The sequence below is a fragment of the Rattus norvegicus genome, chromosome 9, assembly GCF_036323735.1.
Source record: "Rattus norvegicus strain BN/NHsdMcwi chromosome 9, GRCr8, whole genome shotgun sequence".
Lineage (NCBI taxonomy): Eukaryota > Metazoa > Chordata > Mammalia > Rodentia > Muridae > Rattus > Rattus norvegicus.
Genome location: NC_086027.1, coordinates 94,859,097 through 94,880,979, shown reverse-complemented (window position 1 = coordinate 94,880,979; position 21,883 = coordinate 94,859,097). Strand labels below are relative to the sequence as shown.

General features: G+C 41.3%; 1 protein-coding gene across 7 annotated transcripts in view; it reads right to left on the bottom strand.

The window, feature by feature from the left end:
- Dis3l2 (DIS3-like 3'-5' exoribonuclease 2) overlaps positions 1 to 21,883 on the bottom strand; it is a 382,468-nt gene that overhangs the window by 303,544 nt on the left and 57,041 nt on the right. For 3 of the 7 annotated variants that reach the window (XM_039083980.2, NM_001109007.2, XM_039083979.2), the window contains exon 6: positions 55 to 96. The exons of the other annotated variants lie outside the window; for them this stretch is intronic. In XM_039083980.2, coding sequence (XP_038939908.1) covers positions 55 to 96 — 42 coding nt within the window. The remainder of the gene's footprint in view (positions 1 to 54; positions 97 to 21,883) is intronic. 7 annotated transcript variants of the gene reach the window in all.

Genomic DNA, 21,883 nt, shown 5'->3' with positions numbered 1-21,883 from the left:
AACCCTAGGTGTAATCTTTAGCACTGTTTAAAAACCAGGCATGAGAGTACATACCTGTAATCCCAGCACTCCAGGCAGAGACAAGGTTATCCTTGGCTACACACCAAGTTTGAGGAAGGAAAGAAGGGAGGGAGAGGGAGGAAGGGAGGGAAGGAGGGAGGGAGGGAGGGAGATAGGTAAAAGAAGAAAGAGAACAGAATAATTTATATTTTATATTCAAAGAGAAAAGTTCTGTCTAGCTCCCATGTACAAACACCTAAAAAAACCTGCCCGAACTATTGCTGCTTTCCCCATCAATGTCACTTAGTATTTAAGAAAACAAATTTCTGCTTCATAAGATCACAAAACCTAGTGAATTCACCATATGTTCTTTCTTTCTAGTCACAAAATGTTACATCAAAAGAAACGAACCAGATGTTTTTCTAATGTCGTCAAATACTGAGATTGTTCAACAAATCTTCATTCCCTGCCTACTGTATGCCAGGTATTAAGTGGCTGGCTACAAGAATAGTTAAAAGAATAAATGAAACTCACACTTTCGAAAGCATCCAAGGCTTCCTAGATGATTCTGTCATTAATTTCCACCAACAAACACACCCCATTTACAGGTGAATGCTTTCTTACTTCAAAGCTCAGAGCCAGGAAGTAAAGAATCTAGAATGTAATCTCAGTCGGACTTGACAAGGCTATGGTCTAATAGGACACTATTACTATAAACACAGAAATGCCCGGTCCCTACCGTGACCAGTTTAGGCTTAAAGGAATGAATGCTTCTACTTCTTTAAACACAGTCCTTGCCTGAAATATTTTCTTCTCTCCTAAATGTTCATCTGGCAAACTCTCAACCTGCAAGTCAAATATCACCCATTATAAGAAACTTGATTTATTTATTTTATATATGAGAGTACACTGCAGCTGTCTTCAGACACACCAGTAGAGGGCATCAGATCCCATTACAGATGGTTATGAGCCACCATGTGGTTGCTGGGAATTAAACTCAGGACCTCTGGAAGAGCAGTTGGTGCTCTTAACCACTGAGCCATCTGGCCAGCCCCTTGAGCATGGGATGGGGGTGGGGGCATCCTCTTGAAGACAGTGGGAAGGAAGAATGGGATGTGGAACTGTGGGAGGGCAGTCTGGGAAGGGGGCAATGACTGGACTATAAAAAAATAAAAGTAAAAAAAAAGAAAAAAGAAAAAAGAAACTTGAGCAAGGTTTTAGGTAGAGCTTGGCTTCTCCCACTATTAAGCCCCTACATTTCTGTCACTTCAATGTTCAACTCTATTGAGCAAAATATCCCATAGCACTGTGGACCCTCTATTCACATCTGTTAACATACTGGTCTGTACAATGATCTAGGGCAGCTGAAGATGGCAATTATATCCCTAGGACAGTCAGTGCCAAGTATAACCAATACAGGCAATCAAAGTTTAATAAACAAATGATGGTAGAATTCATTTAAATTTTTAAAAAAGTTATTTTAAGGGTGGGACTGGGGGTAGAGGAGGTGGAGAGGTTGTGATCAGGATGTAAAGTGAACAAATAAATGAAGGTTATTTTAAGCTACATTATGTAAATAAAAGTACATGAAACTCTAAACAGTAAAACATTAGACAGACAGACAGACAGATTCAGGGCAGAAGCTGGGAGTGTAAAAAAAAGGGAGTCAATAATAACATACTAAAACTAAGAAAAAGAATGCTATCAAGGAAGAACTTCAAGTAAGATAACAGCCCATAAGTCTCATATCGTAGGTGACAACACAGGTCAAACAAACTTAGATATCTACAGAACAGTTCATCCAAACACTACTTAATTCCCATTTTTCCCATAGAACTTTGACTAAAATCAATCATATATTAGGGCTTTAGGCAAGTCCTTTTTAATGTTTTTAAATTTTACTTATTTATTTTATGTGTATGAGTGCTTGGCTGCATGTATGTCTTGTACAATATGCATGCTTGATACCCATGAAGGACAGAAGAAGGTATGATATCCCCTAGATTCAGAGTTACATAGATGTGAGTCACCATGTGGGTGCTGGGAATTGAACGTGGGTCCTCTGAAAAAACAGCCAGTGCTCTTGACTGCTGATCCATCTCCAGCCCTTAAAAGTTCTCTGTTTAATTTGTTATGCATATGGCTGTGTTGCTTGTATGCACCTACACACTATGTCTATGCAGTAACCATGGAGGCCAGAAGAGTGCATGAGATTCTCTAAAAATGCATTTACAGCTGGTTGTTAGCCATCGTGGTGAGTGCTGGGAACTAAACCCAGGTCCTCTGGAAGAGCAAGTGCTCTTGAACGCAGTCAGTGCTCCAGACCCTGAAAAGCAATTCTTAACAGATACAAGAAAGTTAAAATGATCCTGGTATTCTAACTGACTGCTATGGACTATGATTATAAATCAACAGAAGGAAAAACTACAGAAAATGTACAGTCATGGAGCTTAAACACCATGCCATTGAGTGAGGAGAGACCAAGAAGGGAATAAAGGGTGAAATGAGGATGGAAACACAACACACCAATCCTACAGATCTAAGCGGGGTGCTTACAGCTCCAATCGCCTATAGGAAAATGAGAGCTTTCTCAGATAAATAACTTCGTGATATATCTCTAGAAGAAGCAGGAAAAAAAGAAGGGGAAAGGAGGGGGAGGAGGAGAAGGAGGAGGAGGAGGAGGAGGAAGAAGAGGAGGAAGAGGAGGAGGAGGAGGAGGAGGAGGAGCCAAACAAATCAGTAGATGTAAAGGAATCATTAATATCAGAGGAGAAATTAATGAATGGAAACAAAACAAAATAATACAACCATGACAAAGATGGTTCTTTAAAAACAAAAACTAAACAAACCCTCAGCCAAACTAAGCAAAAGAGAGATAGAATATCCAAATAGATGAAATTAGAAATGAAAAGGGGAGCCACTTTAAGAGACAAAATTTAGAAAATCATTAGGTCTTACTTAAATATACATTCCAATAAATAAGAAAGTCTAAAAGAACTAATTTCTAGATGCATTAAGACCACGAAATGAAATCATGATAATCAATTTGAATAGATCTATAATAAGCCATGAGACTGATACAATAACTAAAATCTCCCAACTAAAAAAAGAAACTCCAGGCCCAGATAGAGTCACTAGTGGATTTTGTCAGACTTCCAAAGTAAGACTAACATCAATGTCCCTCAAACTATCCATACAATAGAAAAGAAAAGAATATTACCAAACTTTTACAAAGCTATACTAAACCCAGAAATGCATCAAGAAAATAACAAACACAGATGCAGAAATTCCCAACAAAGCACCTGCCAAACAAATTCAAGAGAACAACAAAAAGATTATTCACTTGATCAAGTTGGTTCCAGATGCATGAATGTTTCAATATACATAAATCAACAAACGTTATAAACTACACAAACCATCTCAAGGACAGAAATCACATGGTCACCTTGATATAAAGAAAGGACTTACAAAATCCAATATAGTTTCATGTTTAACATCTTGAAGAGAGCTAGGAGATGCCTCAATAGTTTAGCGCTTGCCATACACCACGAGAACTGGAGTTAAGTTCCCCAGAACCCACACAGATGTTGGATGGGAATGTCACCTGCCTGCTATTCCAGCCTCTGAACGTGGACACAGAGAATATTTATAATTGTATGGCCTTGTATGTGAGCTCTCAATTCAAATGATCCTTGTTCCTCGTTTGTGTGTGTGTGTGTGTGTGTGTGTGTGTGTGTGTGTGTGTGTGTGTGTGTGTGTGTGTGTGTGTGATATGGCAGATTTATTCAGGTATATATGGTTTATTTTTCAGTCTTAACAAAAGAAATGTGTTTTGTACTTTGGTATTTATAAAAAACATTTACCAATAAATTTACATTTAAAATTATTAGTTTTAATTTGTATTTTTTACTACTTGTCTAATTTGAAATTCTTTACTTAAAATTTATATACAAGTATACATTTTTTTCTTTTCATTGGATTTTTTATTTAAATTTCAAATGTTATCCCCTTTTCCAATTCCCCTTCTGGAGTCCCCCTACTCCAACCCCGCCTCTGAGAGTGTTCCTCACCGACCCACCCACTCCCTCCCATCTCCTCACCCTGGCTTCCCCCTACTTGGGAGCATTGAGCCTTCACAGGGCCAAGGGCCTCTCCTCTCATTGATGCCCGATAAGGCCATCCTCTGCTACATATGCGGCTAGAGTCATGGGTTCCTCCATGTGTACTCTTTGGTGAGTGGTCCCTGGGAGCTCTGGGGGTCTGGTTGGTTGATGTTGCTGTACTTCCTATGGGGTTGAAAACCCCTTCAGTTCCTTCAGTCCTTTCTCTAACTCCTCCATTAGGGACCCTGTTCTCAATTCAATGGCTAGCACCTGACTCTGTATTTGTCATGCTCTGGCAGAGCCTCTCAGGAGACAGCTATATCAGACTCCTGTCAGCATGCACTTCTTGGCATCAGCAATATTGTCTGGGTTTGGTGACAGTATATGGGATGGATCCTTGGGTGGGGCCGTCTCTGGATGACCTTTCCTTCAGTCTCTGCTCCACACTTTCCTCCTGTGAATATTTTGTTCTCCCTTCTAAGAAGGACTGAAACATCCTCTCTTTGTTCTTCTAACTTCTTGAACTTCATGTGGTCTGTGGATTGCATCTTGGGTAATCCGAGCTTTTGGGATAATATCCACTTATCAGTGAGTGCATATCATGTGTGTTCTTTTGAGATTGGGTTACCTCACTCCATTGTATAGATGTACCACTTTTTCTGTATCCATTCCTCTGTTGAAGGACATCTGGGTTCTTTCCAGCTTCTGGCTATTATAAATAAGGCTGCTATGGACACAGTGGAATATGTGTCCTTGTTATATGTTGCAGCATCTTTTGGGTATATGCCCAGGAGTGGTATAGCTGGGTCCTTAGGTAGTACTATGTCCAATTTTCTGAGAAACCTCCAGACTGATTTCCAGAGTGGTTGTAATCCCACCAACAGTGGAGGAATGTTCCTCTTTCTCCACATCCTCGCCAGCATCTGCTGCACCTGAGTTTTTGATCTTAGCCATTCTGACTGGTGTGAGGTGAAATCTCAGGGTTGTTTTGATTTACATTCCCCTGATGACTAAGGATGTTGAACATTTCTTTAGGTGCTTCTCAGCCATTTGATATTCTTCAGTTGAGAATTCTTTGTTTAGCTCTGTCCCCCCCTTTTTAATAGGTTTCTTTGATTCTCTGGAGTCAAACTTCTTGAGTTCCTTGTACATATTGGATATCAGTCCTCTATCAGATGTAGGATTGGTAAAGATCTTTTCCCAATCTGTTGGTTGCCATTTTGTCCTAATGACAATGCCCTTTGCCTTACAGAAGTTTTACAATTTTATGAGGTTCTATTTGTTGATTCTTGATCTTAGAGCATAAGCCATTGGTGTTCTGTTCAGGAAAATTTCCCCTGTGCCCATGTGTTCGAGGCTCTTCCCCACTTTCTCTTCTATTAGTTTGAGTGTACTGGTTTGATGTGGAGGTCCTTGATCCACTTGGACTTGAGCTTTGTACAGGGTGATACTACTATAACCATCTGACAATTGGCAAAGATGTCAAAACTACTCATTAGAGAAAAGACAGCATCTTCAACAAGTAAAACTCAAAGTGTACGAGAAGAATGAACCTAGGTCCTTCTCTCTCACCCTGCACAAACATCAACACCTAATAGATCCAAGTCCTCAACATAAGAACTTTGGAAGCTGTATCTAATCCTGAGTCCCTGGCTTGTCCTCTGCTTCCTATCTGTCTTGAAGTCAACAGCCTTCTCCATACTCACACTAACCCAACATCATGTTCTTGGGGCCAAGCAACCATACACCAAACCCTCTGAAACCATGCACCAAACTGTGTGCCCAAAGCAATCTTCCCTTCTTTATGCTTATCTCAGGTATTTTGGCCCCCACTATGCAAAAGTGATAAATCTTTTGTTGACTTTCAATAAGATTTCAAAATATATTAAAAAGAACTAAAGCATGGTTTCAATTAATGAGAAGAAAATAGAAAACCGCATCACTACAGACACATGGTAAGAGAGATTCTTCAGGAAAATGAGTGAGACTGGAGACTATTAAGAGAAATGATGTAACTGCTTGAACTTCAAAGATCTCTGAAAATGGGAAGGAAAAGGTTATATATAGAACTCTTCTTAGAATAAAAACAATTCAAAACAGATCAACCTAACCTTTGTCAATAAACATATTTTTCTGCCTACAAACTATACAAATAGTATCTCTCTCTCTCCATTTGCTACAGCTAACTAGGAGGGGAGGGAGAGAGAATATCGCGAGTACCCGGAGCCTACACAAGGAGATTCTACATCACTTCACCCACAGAACGCTGGCCTCCAGTTAAAACGGTGTGTGTGTATATGCTTCCTCTCTTCATTCTTTGCCTGGAATGTAAAGAAGTGTTACAATACCACAGGAATGTATATCAACTGGTGAGATGATAAAATGTGGTACAGCCATCCAATGTAACATGGTTACCCAGTCAGTCAAAGTGCTCATGTGTTACAACACAGATGAGCCTTGAAGATATTATTTTAAGGACATAAGCCACAAAAGGACATTATCGTTCTGTTCTACTTCATCATCTTCCTCAGTATTTTTTAAATACTAATGCTCACACAGTTCGAACAGGGCTCTTGTTAACCGCAGATTCTAATCCACTGAGTCTCAGGAATAGAGCTTGAGAATGTGGGGGGCTGGTACACGGACCACACTTGGAGCTGCCTGTGTTCAGATTCCAAAGGGAAAAGCCCACCTAACACCAAGTGCAAGTCACAGAGAAGTAGCAGAAAGAGTCAGTATGTGCCAGTTGTCAATGCTCAACCCCTCATTTTCCAAAGACGACCAGATCTTACCCCAAAGGCCTGAAACAATAGCACTTACCAGCTGAAGATACCTTCATAGATGGTTACTGAGATTCCACTCCTAGCTGTGTCATGTGTTCAGGGACATAGAGAAGGGTTGGACACTGTTACAACCCTTGGTGAAGGGATATCTGTTTACTGGAACCATTGGTAGATGTGGCAGTTTGAGCATGCCTTCTTCAACACTCAATAGATGGTGACAGGGTGGTGGCATTAGGAGGAAGGGATTTACAGATGCTCAGGTCATGGGGGGGGCTCTCTCCTCTTACAGTGCAGCACTCTCTCTGCTTGTCCTTTCTGCCTTTAATATTCAAGTAAAGGTCAGTGCCTAAGGCAAGTGGCAAAGTGTAAAGATGAGTGTGAGGCTCAAATTAGGAAATTAATTCAGAGGCAGAAACAAAGAATCAAATTGGAACTGAAAACCCTCCCCACACAACACAACTGAATCTGTATGCTTTTTGGCCCCTAAGCTGTAAGAACAAGTTTCTTTTCTTTAGAAATAATTTCAAATATTTTGTCACAGCAGCACAAAATAGACTAAACACTAGGTTTTCAGGTGCACACTCTGCCTGGGCCAGTGCCTTGGGAAGAAGCATCTACGGCTACTCCTCTGCCCACATAAATCACGAAGCTGAAGGAGGCTCTGAACCGAAAGCAGCTTGAGTTCTTTCTAGATCAAGTCTTCTGTTCTTTAGATACTCCATGCTTAATTTTCTCTCCACTCATTATTTCCTTCCAAAATTTCTTTCCAGAAAGCATTCCTTGGCCCTCTCTAGGACTAGCTGGGAATTTTGTTGAACTCCCATCATACCCAGAATGTTCTGCTTTTCTCTGCATTGCTCCTCTAGACTCCCCTTCTCAAGCTGAGTTCCTCAGGAGAATTAGCCCTATCACACTAAGGCATTCATTATGTCTAACAAACTCACTTCTCTACTTTACCTCAGGAATAGCACTATTCAAATACCATCCTTGCTCCCAGAATTCCTCACATCAGTTTCTGTGTTCTGTGCTGGTTTTCCTGACTAGACTTCTAAGATCACCCACAATAACTGGTTCACTCTTAACGTAAGTCCAATGGCAAAGCAGCATAATGGCCCCTACTAATAAGACAGACTCCAAGCTACTGATCTGGGTCATTCCCCTTTCTCTGCACCAATCTATAAGGCATCTCCTTTATTCTGATTCTGTATTCATTTCATATTTGTAACCTTGCATTTTGTCCCTTGCCTCGAGCACCAACCTTTAGTTGATGACTACTAAATACTAGGGCATCGCGTACCCTGACACTTTATCTAGAGACACAATCAATCGCCATATGACTTTCAAAGAACTTAGGAGAGACATGCATTGTGGTAAATGCCAGTGATCCAAGCACTTGGGAGGTAGAAGTGTACAGATCAAGAGTTCAAGGCTAGCCTCAGCTACATAGTGAGTACATGGCCAGCCTGAGTTATTTAAGACCATGTCTCAAATAAAGATTAAAAAAAGAGATGAGTAGAGAAATACTTGTCCTTTTTCTGATCATTGCAAAGTTGCCACCACTAAATAATGACAAAGGCCTTAAGATGAGAGCAGAGCCCAAGGACAGTAAAGGAAAAACAGAATGAGAACCTGGACTGGGCCATTACTGAATAGGGAGTCATGTCAGAGAGTTAATGTGGACAATGTGACTTCTATTCCAAACTATATCACTTAGATCAACATCTGCAAGATTAGTTTCTAGCCTAATCAAAAGGACCTAAAACAGACCATCAATATGGTTCAGAGGGTAAAGATGCTCACGACCAAGACTAAAGACCTGACTTCAATACCTGGAAGAAAGAACATGACACATGCACTCACATGTACACACACAGATACATACATACATACATACATACATACATACATACATACATACATACATACATACAACAAAAAGGTTTTGATGAACCTAAAGCTGTGATGAATAATATATCCAGGTGTGTTGTTGCTGTTGTTGTTGTTTTAGAGTGTCTCTTGTAGCTCAGGCTAGCACTGAACTCCCTCTACAGTCAGCAATGACTCTGACTTCTGATCCTCCTACCTTTTCATCCTGAGTTTGTAGATTCTAGGCCTGTGCCACCACGGCCTGCTTGATGTGAGGCTACGGATCAAGCCCAGTGCCTTGTGCACTCTAGACGAGAACTTCATCAACTGAACTACTAATGTATCCTCAGCCCCAAGAATTCTTAATAGATTTTAAACTAAATGTTTTCACCTTATTAAAGAGAAAATGCAGGAAAAAGAGAGAGAATACAGAGCCCAGACAACTAATTCCTAAGAACCTAGAGAGACAGAGACTTCTTAACATTTTCTGACTTAAAATCTAAAGACTCAAGAAAATTCAAAGTAGAATTAGTAGATCTGGAACAGATTCAAAGGAGTCAGACATTTTCTAGCACAGTCTATGTACTTTTTAGAAATGAGAAAGAGATGTGTCCAGGATCACCAGGATCTTCAACGGGCAGAGCAAGCTCCTTGAGGAGGTATAATTACAACCTCTACCACAGAGCGGGGAACTCCAGCTTATAGCCCAAACCCTGTTGTTTCTATAAGCTGTGCTGAAACACAGCTGTACATATTCGTTTACATACAGTCTTTCTCTGTTTGTAGGAAATACAAACAGCAAAGAAGCTGTGACTGATCTGGAAGACCCATAGTCAAAAATGTTTGCTATCTAGCCTTTTCCATAAGTTTATCAACTCGTTCTATTCAAAGTTCCTATGCTCCCCAAAATCCTTCATTGAGGTATCTCCCTTATCCCGGCTGACTGCCCTGGGTGCGTTTGCTCCTGAAACCTTCTCTGGCTCTCTCTGGCTTGCCCCGTGTCTGCCTTCAGTCCTGTGAGCCAAGTCCTCCCTCTCCAGGCTCTTCCAGCTTCTAGCATTGTGTCTGTCTATCCTCGGTGCTCTGTTCTCAAACTCTAGCTTTGGATCTCTGTTGAGATTTTCCTAATTAAATCATAAATAGAAATTGTACATTTTTCACATAGGCTATTTGAGCAAGAATCCCAACTTAAAGCACTATATTGAACTTTCTACCATCTCAAAACAACAGTGCCCATGAGCTACATGTCCCTTATTCTGAGATCACTGGTCTTTCTGGGTCTTCATATGCACTCCTTGACTAAAGGTGCTCTGGTTCCTGCCTTCTTACTCCACCAAATCTGCTCCAACAATCAATATCATAGGTGCTCCATATTAACCAGGAACATGTCTCTTCATTCCTCCTTCAGATGTCCCTGTCCTCATTCCCAGGACCGCATTCTCTCCTGGTAGACTCTTAGGTGTCTTTCTGCCCCGGCTTTCACTCTCCATCTCGGGATGCTCTTCCCCACAGAATACTATGTTCAGTACTCCTTGGGTTCTATACTGCTTTTATTTCTTCATAAAATCTCCACTTAATGAAGTGCCACTGAGGACAACCAAACATCTACTTCTAGCCAGGTCCCATACCTTAGCTTAAATCCTAAGAGAAAGCTCCCTTCTAGTTTTATAAATTTACATGTTCCTGCACATGTCAAACTGCTCCTGCCTTAGCCTCTGAGCCCGCTCCCTTTTCTAGATCCTACCATAACAAATAATGCTGCTATCTTCATTCACCTAAGCACAAAGTGAAAGACACATCCTAGTTTCTGCCTTCTACTTCATTTACTATATCCAATCACCAGGTTTACTCAAGCCTAAATTCAACTCAACTTCCTCAATGCCATTGTGGCTTATCATCCCTCCTTAAGTCTCTCTGAACAAATGTTCCCATCAATCTCCCACCATTTTTTTTTATTAACTTGAGTATTTCTTTTTTTTTTTTTTACAATTTTTTTTTTATTAACTTGAGTATTTCTTATATACATTTCGAGTGTTATTCCCTTTCCCGGTATCCGGGCAAACATCCCCCTCCCCCCTCCCCTTCCTTATGGGTGTTCCCCTCCCGACCCTCCCCCCATTGCCGCCCTCCCCCCACCAGTCTAGTTCACTGGGGGTTCAGTCTTAGCAGGACCCAGGGCTTCTCCTTCCACTGGTGCTCTTACTAGGATATTCATTGCTACCTATGAGGTCAGAGTCCAGGGTCAGTCCATGTTTAGTCTTTAGGTAGTGGCTTAGTCCCTGGAAGCTCTGGTTGCTTGGCATTGTTGTACATATGGGGTCTCGAGCCCCTTCAAGATCTTCCAGTTCTTTCTCTGATTCCTTCAACGGGGGTCCTATTCTCAGTTCAGTGGTTTGCTGCTGGCATTCGCCTCTGTATTTGCTGTATTCTGGCTGTGTCTCTCAGGAGCGAACTACATCCGGCTCCTGTCGGTCTGCACTTCTTTGCTTCATCCATCTTGTCTAATTGGGTGGCTGTATATGTATGGGCCACATGTGGGGCAGGCTCTGAATGGGTGTTCCTTCAGTCTCTGTTTTAATCTTTGCCTCTCTCTTCCCTGCCAAGGGTATTCTTGTTCCCCTTTTAAAGAAGGAGTGAAGCATTCACATTTTGATCATCCGTCTTGAGTTTCATTTGTTCTAGGCATCTAGGGTAATTCAAGCATTTGGGCTAATAGCCACTTATCAATGAGTGCATACCATGTATGTCTTTCTGTGATTGGGTTAGCTCACTCAGGATGATGTTTTCCAGTTCCAACCATTTGCCTACGAATTTCATAAAGTCGTTGTTTTTGATAGCTGAGTAATATTCCATTGTGTAGATGTACCACATTTTCTGTATCCATTCCTCTGTTGAAGGGCATCTGGGTTCTTTCCAGCTTCTGGCTATTATAAATAAGGCTGCAATGAACATAGTGGAGCACGTGTCTTTTTTATATGCTGGGGCATCTTTTGGGTATATGCCCAAGAGAGGTATAGCTGGATCCTCAGGCAGTTCAATGTCCAATTTTCTGAGGATCCTCCAGACTGATTTCCAGAATGGTTGTACCAGTTTGCAATCCCACCAACAATGGAGGAGTGTTCCTCTTTCTCCACATCCTCGCCAGCATCTGTTGTCCCCTGAGTTTTTGATCATAGCCATTCTCACTGGTGTGAGGTGAAATCTCAGGGTTGTTTTGATTTGCATTTCCCTTATGACTAAAGATGTTGAACATTTCTTTAGGTGTTTCTCAGCCATTTGGCATTCCTCAGCTGTGAATTCTTTGTTTAGCTCTGAACCCCATTTTTTAATAGGGTTATTTGTTTCCCTGCAGTCTAACTTCTTGAGTTCTTTGTATATTTTGGATATAAGGCCTCTATCTGTTGTAGGATTGGTAAAGATCTTTTCCCAATCTGTTGGTTGCCATTTTGTCCTAACCATAGTGTCCTTTGCCTTACAGAAGCTTTGCAGTTTTATGAGATCCCATTTGTCGATTCTTGATCTTAGAGCATAAGCCATTGGTGTTTTGTTTAGGAAATTTTTTCCAGTGCCCATGTGTTCCAGATGCTTCCCTAGTTTTTCTTCTATTAGCTTGAGTGTATCTGGTTTGATGTGGAGGTCCTTGATCCACTTGGACTTAAGCTTTGTACAGGGTGATAAGCATGGATCGATCTGTATTCTTCTACATGTTGACCTCCAGTTGAACCAGCACCATTTGCTGAAAATGCTGTCTTTTTTCCATTGGATGGTTTTGGCTCCTTTGTCAAAAATCAAGTGACCATAGGTGTGTGGGTTCATTTCTGGGTCTTCAACTCTATTCCATTGGTCTATCTGCCTATCTCTGTACCAATACCATGCAGTTTTTATCACTATTGCTCTGTAATACTGCTTGAGTTCAGGGATAGTGATTCCCCCTGAAGTCCTTTTATTGTTGAGGATAGCTTTAGCTATCCTGGGTTTTTTGTTATTCCAGATGAATTTGCAAATTGTTCTGTCTAACTCTTTGAAGAATTGGATTGGTATTTTGATGGGGATTGCATTGAATCTGTAGATTGCTTTTGGTAAAGTGGCCATTTTTACTATATTAATCCTGCCAATCCATGAGCAATCTCCCACCATTTTTCCCCTTCCCTTTAGGTCATGCACCCAACCAGCTGGAATATTTCAATATGCAAATATGACTATCCACTCTCCAAGGAAGTCTATGGCTCTCCAAGGCTTACATGTTAATTTTAGACTTTCTTATGCAGCAAGACATTTCAAGATTTGACACCACTCCTCATATTTTATTTACCAGCCTCGCCTCTTCTCTTGCATTTTAAGTTTCAAAGCACTAAAATATATGTGGCTATCCAATTCTATCATTATTTTCTCAATAGCCCATTGTACAAAATTTCTACCTGGTATATATTACCTAAATACATAAGACAATATTGTGTGTGTGCATGTGTGTATATGTGTGTGTGTGTGTGTGTGTGTGTGTGTGTGTGTGTGTATGTGTATGTGTCCCCTATATCATTACTGGATAAGGTAGACCTATTGGCTTTTTTAAAATAAAAAAGAGAATCTAAACAACAGCAGGAGGAGGCAGCAGTACTATACCCTGAGAGATACTCTTATGCTTTGTAAATATTACAGATAAATCCCAGTATATTTCTTTAAAATATAATATTTTAGCCTCCCATTTATTAAAACTATACTGTTGCACTATCAACTTAACTTGAAAAACAACAAAATTACTTTGTATCACAGAATGTACTTTAAAGCGTGATTACCTAACCAAGGGCGACCTTGAAGACCATCTGGATCACTTTCAACTACTTCTGAATTTTGTTTTCATTAACTGGGATGAATTTGCAGTAAGTGGTGGAAAAGCTCATCCCACAAGCACTGGCATATATTTTTCAAATGGTTACTCAGCATGCAACATATAATGAGTATAATTAATCCAGTGTGACAGCCACAAACACCATTTGGCAAATAGATCCTGCTACCCCTGCCTACACACTCTCAGGAAGACTGAACCTCTTGTTCCTCTTCTGGTTAGGTAGAGCCATCCTGACCAACAAGTAGAAGTGACCTCACCATCTAGAGCAGGGATTTTAAATGTTGGTTTCCTTTTGTCATAGGAGTACATGGCAAGAGGAGTATATGGCCACAGTTCCATCCAGTCTAAGCTCTGGAGTAAGGAAAATGCAAAGTAAAACACTGGAGGATCTTTCTAGGGAAGAGTGTCAGTAAGATACAGATCACACTATCCCACACTATAAGCTAACCTACCATGCAGACTACTTAGCAGTCAGATATTCTAAGACACCAATATTTTATATCTCCTATACACAATTGTTATCAGTAGCAAACTGAAGAGCTACAAATAGTACATTTGAACTAGGTGGTCTTGGCTTCACAGTTTTCATTTCTAGAAATAACAGTAATAAATACCTGACACTTTTGGAGCACTCATATGTCATTTTTGCCATGTCTTGTCTCCATTAACTCATTCACTGCAATGAATACGGATTTCACCAAACTATCTCCATAGACTTAAGGAGGAATGAAATTCGTTTTTCAACATATAATCGTAAAATATTAATTGGGAGTTTTCCAGGACAAATAAGCTGTTCTATCCTTAAATGATACATTCTTTATTTCAGACATTTCAACCTGAATTACAGAGATCTGAAGACATGTTTAAAACAGGCAAGAACCTGAAGTATTTGAGCCCAGAGTTGGCAACATTGAAGAAGAAAAGATGACTGTTAAAAATAGGTTTGTGTCCATAGCATCTGAGGAAAAGCTGATCATGGGAGTAGATACGCCTACACACTGTACTCCAGGTGGAGTTCCCAAGCCTTCCCTCCATCATTAAGTACCTTCCAAGTCCTTTCTGGGACTGTCATGCAGGCCAAGAAAGCAAACAGTTCTAAGAAATTCTAATTCCATTGGAATTGACAACAATCCAAAACGATAGTGGTTATGTAAGAGATTGGATTAAATATAATCTAGCATGATGGGTGCATATTTAAAGAAGAACTTGGAAGATAAAACTTTCAAACAATCACTTGAAGTAAATGTTGATTGTCAAAGGAAACAATTTACTGTACTGGTCCAAAGTCTTGTGACCCTGAAAAGGTTTGGAACCGCCACTGAAAATTAGGGATTAAATGTACACTTTGATTTCTGTATTTGTTTAGTTTAGAACAAGAGCAGCACCCCTATCAGTACTTCCTTTATTCTTTCAAACTCAAGCTGTTTCTTTCTGAGCCAGTCTTCTCTTGAAAACATACAACTGAGCTCTAGCAGCTGAAGCATCACTACCCCTGCCCAAAGTAAGCTTGCTTAGTGAGCATACAACAGACATGCCGGCCAATGTGCCATGGCTGTCCATGGTTATACTCTGTTTCACTGTAAGCTGAGTGACCAACCCACTAGAATCTTGAGAGGGATCTAGACTTAACCAGCACAATAGCTGCCTGGTCTCCCCACCCCACCACCACTTGTCCTCTCACACCAATGTAAGGGACCAAAAATACATGAGGTGATCCATGGTACTAAGTGAATCAGTCCCTAGCATCAGGTGTACAGGAGGTATCAGTATATCAAGACCTCTGCTTGACTTTTCACTTTTAATATTCAATCAAAAGAATCCAAAGACTAAGGCCCAGTGAGCAAAACCTTCACTTAAAATCTCTCTCTTCCAGTCAAGTTCTGTTTCACACTGTGTTATCTGAGTCTAATTGTAACACAATCTTGTCAGGCTCCTGTACTCTAGTTTTCTCAGAGCTGATTACTATGACTGCCTCAGCTAAGCTGCTCACCTGAGTTCTCAAGTCAAGCTCACTGAAAGGCTTGCTTTTCAATCCATCATTCAGAATCAAGACACCAGGGCTGAATTCTGTGCCCCAAGCATCATTTGCTGTAACCAAAAAAATCCCAGAATTCTGCCTCTTAGAATTCCACTTCTGTTCTGGACCATGCTCCCTGTGTGTGACTCCCTGTGCTCCAAGTCAGGTGACTGGCACTAAGACTTAAGTGCCACATCTCTGAAATGCCACATCTCCACAACTGCCTATTTGCTCCTTGAAAATCTGTCCTGTGTTGCTTGCCATCTGCTGACACTGAGCCCGGACAGCATCTAGGCCCACCACCCCCTTTATCTGTCTGCCCAGTGCACAATGGCTCTTGCTTTAGGCCTCACATTCAGGCTGCTGTCAGGTACCAACATCTGCCTCCACAAAACCTGGGAAACTCCCACACTTTCTCGTCCTCACACACAGCTGCCAGAGCTCTAAGTAAGTTTCCCTAAATTATTTCCTGAGACTGACACTAGGTTTCAGACATCCCAGCTGATAAAGTCAACTCCATTACTCATGGTGGCAACTTACGATGCTATCTAATGCTAAAACATATGTTTTTTTCTAAATCCAAGCAAATTCTATGGTACAGACAATATCCACCTACAGATCAAATAACTCCTTCATTGATTATTCCTGGATTAACAAATATCAATGAGATAATAAAATCATAAGACATACATCTGAACCCAACTTACTAATTAATTATATCAATATTGATTATATTAAGATATGTAAGCCCCATTTTTCTCATTCATAAAACTGAAGTAGAGATCCTAAAGAATGAGATGCAAAATGAACTACCTGCTACTAGAGCAGATACAAAACGTTCAGTCACCAGGCTTATTACCCATGGTTCTTTGCAGTCTACTATACTGGAGTACAAAGATAAGGAAAATAGCAGGATACAGCTTTTTATTGTTTAAAAGAAGGACAGAGGGCCAGGGAGATAACTCAGTGGGTAAGACTGTTTACTGTGCAAACCAGACAACCTGAGTTCAGATCCCCCAAAAACATATTACTAAAATAAATAAGATTAAAAAGCTGGTCTCAGTAACACAAGCATCTGTAACTCCATGGAAATTCTACAGAACGATGGGAGTCAGAGTCAAGAGAACCTCCACAAACTCACCAGTCAGCTGACCAGGCTTACAGAGTGGTGAAGAAACCGTGACTCAAACAAGGCAAAAAGGCAAGAACCAAAACCTGAGCTTGTCTACTGACCTCCACATAAACTCCATCATAGACACAGACAGACAGACAGACAGACAGACAGACACACACACACACACACATACACACACACACACACACACACACACACACACACACCACATCACATCACATATGCACAAAAGATATGAAGGGTAAGACAATATTAGTTATGAAGGATGAATATTTTAAATTGGGAAAAGGATGAGAAGAAACAGAAAAACCAAAGGAAAAAAATCACAAAGCCAGCAAATATTTTGTGTGTGTGTGTGTGTGTGTGTGTGTGTGTGTGTGTGTGCGTGCGTGCGTGCGTGCTATACATGTGTGGGCTAGTGGACCTGCTGGTGGGCACTGACGTGGAAGCAGAGGTCAATGTCAGATGTCTCCCTAGTCCTTTCTGCCTCATCATTTGCTGTGGTTGTGCTGCCAGTAGTGGTTGTGGTTGTAGATGTTGTAGTTATTGTTTGGAGACAGTGTCTCTCTATGTAGCTTTAGCTGCCCAGCAACTCACTATGCAGAACAGGCTGGCCTCAAATTCAAAAGATCAGCCCACCTCTGCTTCCCAAGTGCTAGGTTAAGGATGTGCACTACCACACACAGCCCTTATTTTTGAAACAGGTTCTTTAGCTGAAACTGGAGCTCAACATTTCAGATAGGAAGGCTGGACAACAAGCCCCTGACACCTCTGTCTCTGCTGCCACCACCCCACCCCCACCTTCACCCCCACAGCATGTGCACTGGTGCACCTGTTTTGCTTTGTTTTGTTTTTTGGTGGATGCTGAGGATCCAAATTCAGGTCTTCAGGCTTGGGTAGCAAGGACATTAACAATTAACTCATCTCCTCAGCCCTAGCAAACATTTCTAATCGAAGCAGCATCTCAGGAGACTGTATGAGATGCCAGGGACACTGGTTCCCACAAAGGGTAGGGTCTTGAGAGCAGGTAGACCCCCTTCTTCTTTAACACATCTGGGAGTAAGTAGAGAGACTTTATTTAGCCAATACTTCAATCCACATGTTCTTCCCTGAAACCTGATGCTTCCATAACCCTTTTTTGACAAATCATTCTCATTCTGGAATAAAACAAAACAAAAGCTCTCATCCCTTAAACCTGAATTCTAATGTAACCTTTGTGCCACCTTCCCCAACTGTCTCAGAGTTTGCTTCTCAAATAATGATGTATTTCTTTCCATGTTGTAAACCTTACCATAATTCTTTCCATCTCCTTCTAACCAGCCTAGCAGCTCCCTAAGGGTAAACCTGGGACCTATTCTGTTTATATCTCCAGGATCTAGCCCAGGGCAGGGTGAATGGGAGAAGTCACTGGTTATCCATGCAGCTCCAAGAAGAAACAGGGCCAATGCTTGGGCACAACTCCCACCATCATCACCCAGTGGAACACCTGAGGAAAACTCTGTTCAAACCACACACCTTCACTGTATCAGTTCCCCAACTGGCAAAGTAAAGAAATTATCATTTGTCCCTCAAACATCCTTCAGTAGATGTCTCTTATATGCAAACACTAAAAATGTGAAAGAATTCTGAAATTAAAATTGTTATATAAGAGTAAATTATTTTTATTATTGCCTCACAGCTTGATACTTTTATAGCTATCTATTTTGCCAAAAAGCATGCTGTGAAATAAATTGACTATTTACTACCATAACTAAAAGAACTGTTGTTTTTCTCTAAAACCCTAAAGGCACTGTAGTTTACATACCCAAGAGAGTGAACACAGCAAGCATAAAGAAGCAAAGACAAATAAGCCAATTAATCCCCATTCACTTACACTGCTAACTAGAGAGTCCTTTAATAACAATATGTTCTTATACTAACAAACCTGTAATACAACTGGCCAGCATGTTTTGAGGTGCCTATATTATACATGTCAGGAATTTCTAGTGATAGTCTGAATATTTTCTTCTCTCTAGTTTGATTCTGTCACCAACAACTATCACAGCTAGGTCACAGCAAATAGACTTCCAAGCCCTTCAAACTGAGAAGCTGTGAACCACATGGACTAATGAGGCCTAAGAGATACGCCTAATGGAGCTGATCTGAAAAGAACCAAAGCCGGTGTCAGCAGCCCCTGTGAAGACACTTGGGAATTCCACAGACACGGAATAAGCAACCAGAGTAGCCTCCAAATCTCAAACTTCTTAACGTTAAAGAAGCATATCACATCAAAACTGTAACTCAAGAGTGTAGCCCCCACAGTCGTACACCAGCCCTCAGCAGCAACTACGAGAAAGGGATGCTCCTTGCCAGTCAAGCCTATGACTGTTCATGTCAGTCTCTATTCATTAGGATGGTACCAATAGACAGAGGGCACGAACATCTAGCCTGGGACTCGATGGTCCAGCCACAACTGTTCTATCCACACTGCTCACTCAACTGTCTTCCCCAACCAAAAGGAACTCAGATCCAAGGACCAATAACACCTATCTGCTTCTTTCTCTTTTCTTCCTGCTCCACAGAGTAGGTCTTTTACTCAAGGTATGACTCTCAAAACAAGAGAATCAGCATGGCTTGGGAATGTACTAGACATGCTCAATTTGGGGCACCACTTAGGCCTCACTAAATTAGAATTTTTATTTACCAAAATTCCCAGATAGATGATTTGTAGACTAAAGACAGGCCCAGGCCGAAGGCCTGACATTCCCAACTCCATCTTTCTCAGAGACTTGAGATAACTGCTCTCAGCTCACAAGTTTCTCTGCTGAGTGCCATCTCCTCTCTCAGCTTCCTCCAACCTCTAGAGTCACCCAGTCCCACAAAGCACTAGCTGCTTTGCCTCTTGATAAGATACCTATACTGCCTTCCAGGTAAAAGAGGCAGCCTCCAAACCATGGAGCTCAAGAGGCCTCTGACCCCTGTAAGGCGGAGGTTTGTCTATGCTTCATGGACAACTCAACGACTGAGGCCAGGACTCAGCACCCAGAGCTCAGGGACTCTTACTCTTTTGACCCGCAAGATGCCACCGCTCCTTCTAGCCCCTGGAAAACGTTCCTCCACAATATGGACTGCTGAAGAATTCAGAGAGGAGCAGGTGAGAACACAACTTTCTGCATTTCCAGAGCTTTGCTGCTGCTGCTGCTGCTGCTGCTGCTGCTGCTGCTGCTGCTGCTGCTGCTGCCTTATTTTAAACATGGAGGAATACAAAGCATATTGCAGCCTACACTAGGTAGGCCCTTGTATCACATGTCTCTCATCCTGGCCTCTGTGAGCTCATCTTCTCCCTATATCCCTGAGGACAAAAACTACTGGCATTCTCCTCTTTCTTGCTGACTCTAAGCTCCATCTGGCCTTCCAGCCAAGAGAGATTAAGTAGCAGCAAACAAGGTGTATTCAAAAGCACATGCCCATAATCCTAGGACTCAGAAGGCTGAGGAAGGAGGACGGCGACTTTGAAGTCAACCTGGACTACCCAAAAAGTCTGTCTCAAAAATCACAGACAGCAAAATTACACCCTCTTCTCTGTACAGAGAATGGACTACAAGAGCCTGAGTTTGTTGACGCCATCTCACCTGTGTTCTCACTTCTCAGATAGCACTAGCTCCTTATCTACACCAGGCATAATCTGGCTGCCATGGTTTTGTCCCCATATGACAGGGATGTGGGCCTCTCTATGCTGTCCTCACCTAATCCCTAAATAGTGGCTCACACAAGAACATAGTATTCAAGTATCCCTTCTTTAGCTGTGACTATAGGTAATCCACCTACCAATGTTACTATAAGCACATGTACATATTCATGACTACCAAAATTGCATGTCTAGTTTCTATCTCTTCCTGGAGCTCCAAACTCATTTTTACAAAGAGCTTCATTTTTAATACTTTCTAAAACATTCTTGAGGTAGAGCTAACACATCATAAACTACACATACTAAAAGTACAAAGTGATGAATTCTGAAATACACATGCAATGAACAATTCCACAAAAGATGAATTCACACATGTACTTCTCCTACTCCCACTCTAAGCCACCATTACTCTTTCTTTTGTCATAATTGGTTTGCATTTCTAGATTTTTATACAAATCAAATCACAGGGTACATCCCTTCCCCTATCTTCTCTCATTCATCATGATTATTTTGTTATCTATTTATCTTGTGGTACATGTCAGACATTTTCTGCTTTTACTACTGAATTGTATTACATTGAATGGACATACCATGATCAGGTTACTCATTCACATAATGATGTACATTTGTTTCCCACCTTGGAGTCAAAACATTTGTGTACAAGACTTTAGGTAGGAGGGAGTGGTTGGGTGGGCAGGGGAGCATCCTCATAGAAGCAGGGGGAGAGAGAATGAGATAGGGGGTCTCTAGAGGGGGAACCGAGAAAAGGGATAACATTTGAAATGTAAATAAAAATATCCAATAAAAAAAAAGATTTAATGTGCCAATAATTTCATTCCACTAAGGTAAACAACTAAGAACAGAAAGGCTGAATCATGTATTAGTCATATGCTGAACAGTTTAAGAAACTACCAAACTCCTTTCCAAAGGAACTGTCAGTTTTTTCCCCCATCAACAATACTAGCTACTCCATAACCTCACCAACACATAATCAAGCTTTTTTTTTTTCTTTTTTTTTTTTTAACTTGAGTATTTCTGATATACATTTCAAGTGTTATTCCCTTTCCCGGTTTCCGGGCAAATATCCCCCTACCACCTCCCCTTCCTTATGGGTGTTCCCCTCCCCATCCTACCCCCATTGCCGCCCTCCCCCCAACAATCTAGTTCACTGGGGGTTCAGTCTTAGCAGGACCCAGGGCTTCCCCTTCCACTGGTGCTCTTACTAGGATATTCATTGCTACCTATGAGGTCAGAGTCCAGGGTCAGTCCATGTTTAGTCTTTAGGTAGTGGCTTAGTCCCTGGAAGCTCTGGTTGCTTGGCATTGTTGTACATATGGGGTCTCGAGCCCCTTCAAGTTCTTCCAGTTCTTTCTCTGATTCCTTCAATGGCGGTCCTATTCTCAGTTCAGTGGTTTGCTGCTGGCATTCGCCTCTGTGTTTGCTGTATTCTGGCTGTGTCTCCCAGG